This window comes from Mesoplodon densirostris, chromosome 14 (assembly GCF_025265405.1).
Source record: "Mesoplodon densirostris isolate mMesDen1 chromosome 14, mMesDen1 primary haplotype, whole genome shotgun sequence".
In the NCBI taxonomy this organism is placed as follows: Eukaryota; Metazoa; Chordata; class Mammalia; order Artiodactyla; family Ziphiidae; genus Mesoplodon; species Mesoplodon densirostris.
This window is the reverse complement of record NC_082674.1, coordinates 78,427,375-78,429,756: the sequence shown is the minus strand read 5'-3', so window position 1 is coordinate 78,429,756 and position 2,382 is coordinate 78,427,375. Positions and strand designations below refer to the sequence as shown.

General features: G+C 39.5%; 1 protein-coding gene across 1 annotated transcript; it reads left to right on the top strand.

Annotated features, from left to right (window-relative positions):
• Positions 1-439: 439 nt before the first annotated feature.
• On the top strand, positions 440-995 carry LOC132501564 (large ribosomal subunit protein uL22-like). The gene has a single exon (XM_060117207.1). The coding sequence runs from the start codon at positions 440-442 to the stop codon at positions 992-994; it is 555 nt and encodes a 184-aa protein (XP_059973190.1). The 3' UTR covers position 995.
• The last annotated feature ends 1,387 nt before the right edge of the window (positions 996-2,382 follow it).

Here is a 2,382-nt window from a genome sequence, read left to right as displayed (position 1 = left end):
AAGAAGAGACTACGCAAAAGAATCAAACTTTAAAAGCAACAACAATAAAAACTATTATGAATGTCCTCGAAATAATAAGATAGTAGGATTGTGAAACGGGAGGAAGATACCATGGGGGAATGAGAGAAGGGTTGGGGAAGAATATTCAAAGAAAAAGAAAATATGGTAAGAGAAATGAAAATAATTAAAAAGTTGGGGGAATAAGTTAAACAAATCTCCCAGAAAGTAAAGCAAAAGACTAGACTTAGAAATAGGACACAATCAATAAGAATATTAGAGGGAAGATCCAGGAGACTCAGAAGCTAAAACTAGAGATTCCAGAGGAAAAGACAAGAGGAAAAATCAGAGAGGAAAGGCACTTACTCAAATAATTAATAAAGTTTTCAGAACTTAAAGGACAGGAGCTTTTCCGGTCAGTGGCCTGAGGTGACCTCTAAAAATGGTTCACTATTCACTCGACCCAGAAAATCCCACAAAATCATGCAAGTCGAGAGGTTCAAATCTTCGTGTTCACTTTAAGAACACTCGTGAAACAGCCCAGGCCATTAAGGGTATGTATATCCGAAAAGCCACCAAGTATCTGAAGTATGTCACTTTAAAAAAGCAGTGTGTGCCATTCCGTCGTTACAATGGTGGAGTTGGTAGGTGTGCCCAGGCCAAACAGTGGGGCTGGACGCAGGGTCGGTGGCCCAAAAAGAGTGCTGAATTTTTACTGCACATGCTCAAAAATGCAGAGAGTAATGCTGAACTTAAGGGCTTACATGTAGATTCTCTGGTCATTGAGCATATCCAGGTGAACAAAGCCCCCAAGATGCGGTGCAGGACTTATAGAGCTCATGGTTGGATCAACCCATACATGAGCTCTCCGTGCCACATTGAGATGATCCTTACTGAAAAAGAACAGGTTGTTCCTAAACCAGAAGAGGAGGTTGCCCAGAAGAAAAAGATATCCCAGAAGAAATTGAAGAAACAAAAACTTATGGCCCGGGAATAAATGCTGAAAAAAATAAATGCAAATAAAAGTAAAAAAAAAAAAAAAAAGGACAGGAGTTTCCAGATGGACATGGCCCATTGAGTGTCTAGCATAATGAATGAAAAAAGATCCACAGCATAAAATTTCAAGACACTGGGGAGGGAGACATAATCCTACAATATTCCAGACAGAAAACCACAGCCACATGGAAATAACGGGCATTTGAATGGTATCAAACTTCAAGCAGCAATATTGAAAGCTAGAGGAAAAGGGAGCAATGTCTTCAAAATCACAAGGGAGAATTAATTCCATCCAACCCAGAATTCTATATCCAGCCAAACTATCAACCAAATGTCAAGGTAGAATAAAGACTTTCTCAGACATGTAGGTTCCTAAAAATATTTTTACTTCTTTGGCATCTTTTTCCAAGAAGCCACTAAAGGGAGTAAATCAAGATAGAAGAATACATGGGAAACAAGGAAAGGGTGGCTCCAGTGCAGGAGTAAGGTGTAAGGAATCCTGATGGTGAAGGAGATCTCAGGATGAAGCTATATGCAGCAGTAAAGAGAGCCACCAGTCCCAGGTAGATCAGGTCAGAAAATCTAGGAAATATTCTTTTTCTAAGATAAAAGAAACTGCCTAATACATCTGAATGTCTTAAAATTTAAACAATTACTGGAAATTTAGAGTTGGATTAATAATCATCAGAGGTGGATTTACTGTGAAGCTAATCAAGCTTAAATCTCAAGACCCTTCATTTACAAGGTTCCTTGCAAAGCCTGTGCTTAGTTTGTATTTGTAAATTTTTTTAAATAAATTTCTTTATTTTTGGCTGTGTTTGGTCTTAATTGCTGTGTGCAGGGCTTTCTCTAGTTGCAGCGAGCTGAGGCTACTCTTTGTTGCGGTGCACAGGCTTCTCATTGAGGTGGCTTCTCTTGTCACGGAGCACAGGCTCTAGGTGCGCGGGCTTCAGTAGTCCTGGCACATGGGCTCAGTAGTTGTGGCTCACGGGCTTAGTTGTTCCACGACATGTGAGATCTTCCCAGACCAGGGCTCAAACCCATGTCCCCTGCATTGGCAGGCGGATTCTTAACCATTACACCACCAGGGAAGCCCTGTATCTGTAATTTTTATTTGTTTTCTTAAAAAGGGCTGCCAATAGAAACTATATCCAGCCCCAGTGATAAGTACATAAAAACTAAGCAAATGAAAAAAAGACAGTTATTAACTCAAGGGAAAATAACATGTTGAACTGGAAAGGAAGAGTTTACTAATTGGCTTAGGTCTGAATAGCACTGACATATTCATAATAATATAAACTCTTATTATTAATCTAAGAAAATTAAGATATAACTGTATTAGGAGGACTGGGAAGTAGGTAAAGAGGATAGTTGGGGCAGGACAGAGAA

What these genes read in the sequence shown, in the direction of transcription:
- LOC132501564 (XM_060117207.1), top strand. Translation starts at nt 440, where the DNA reads ATGGTTCACTATTCACTCGACCCAGAAAATCCCACAAAATCATGCAAG.